This window comes from Penaeus monodon, chromosome 24 (assembly GCF_015228065.2).
Source record: "Penaeus monodon isolate SGIC_2016 chromosome 24, NSTDA_Pmon_1, whole genome shotgun sequence".
NCBI lineage: Eukaryota > Metazoa > Arthropoda > Malacostraca > Decapoda > Penaeidae > Penaeus > Penaeus monodon.
Genome location: NC_051409.1, coordinates 13,277,269 through 13,277,690, shown reverse-complemented (window position 1 = coordinate 13,277,690; position 422 = coordinate 13,277,269). Strand labels below are relative to the sequence as shown.

The window sequence follows — 422 nt, the reverse complement described above, 5'->3', positions numbered from 1 at the left end:
CTGTAATGTAGGTCTCAAATTGAAAGGAATAAAGTTTCAACCAAGATATAACCAAATTCATGGAGTCATAATTATCTTAATACAAATTACGTTCAAAATTTCAAACATCTATGCAAAAGATATTTAAACATTCCTAAAGATTTAAAACAAAACAGGAAATGCTGTTGCCGGTAGGGGATTCCGCTTGTGGCGCTGGGTGGAGAACAAAGGGCGTTTGATGCTTCAGGAAATGGATCGCGTCCCCTTTATAGTGCGTTTGCTGATGCCTCTGAAGCGTCGACAGATCTCCAAGTCCTTATACTTACAAGGCATCGGGAGGCACAGCGCGGAGGAAGTCCACGACATTATCGAGAGGGACTTGGCCGCCATCTCCTTTTATCTTGGTGAGATTTTTTTCGATCAATTCATTTATTTCTTTTTAG

General features: G+C 40.5%; 2 protein-coding genes across 3 annotated transcripts in view; both read left to right on the top strand.

Moving 5' to 3' along the window:
* LOC119588592 (failed axon connections homolog) overlaps positions 1-422 on the top strand; it is a 7,881-nt gene that overhangs the window by 3,423 nt on the left and 4,036 nt on the right. The gene's annotated exons all lie outside the window — the stretch shown is intronic.
* The window catches only part of LOC119588591 (failed axon connections homolog), a gene marked incomplete at its 3' end in the record, with an annotated part of 4,672 nt that overhangs the window by 3,404 nt on the left and 846 nt on the right, over positions 1-422 (top strand). For both annotated transcript variants that reach the window (XM_037937231.1, XM_037937232.1), the window contains 1 exon segment: positions 175-383. In XM_037937231.1, coding sequence (XP_037793159.1) covers positions 175-383 — 209 coding nt within the window.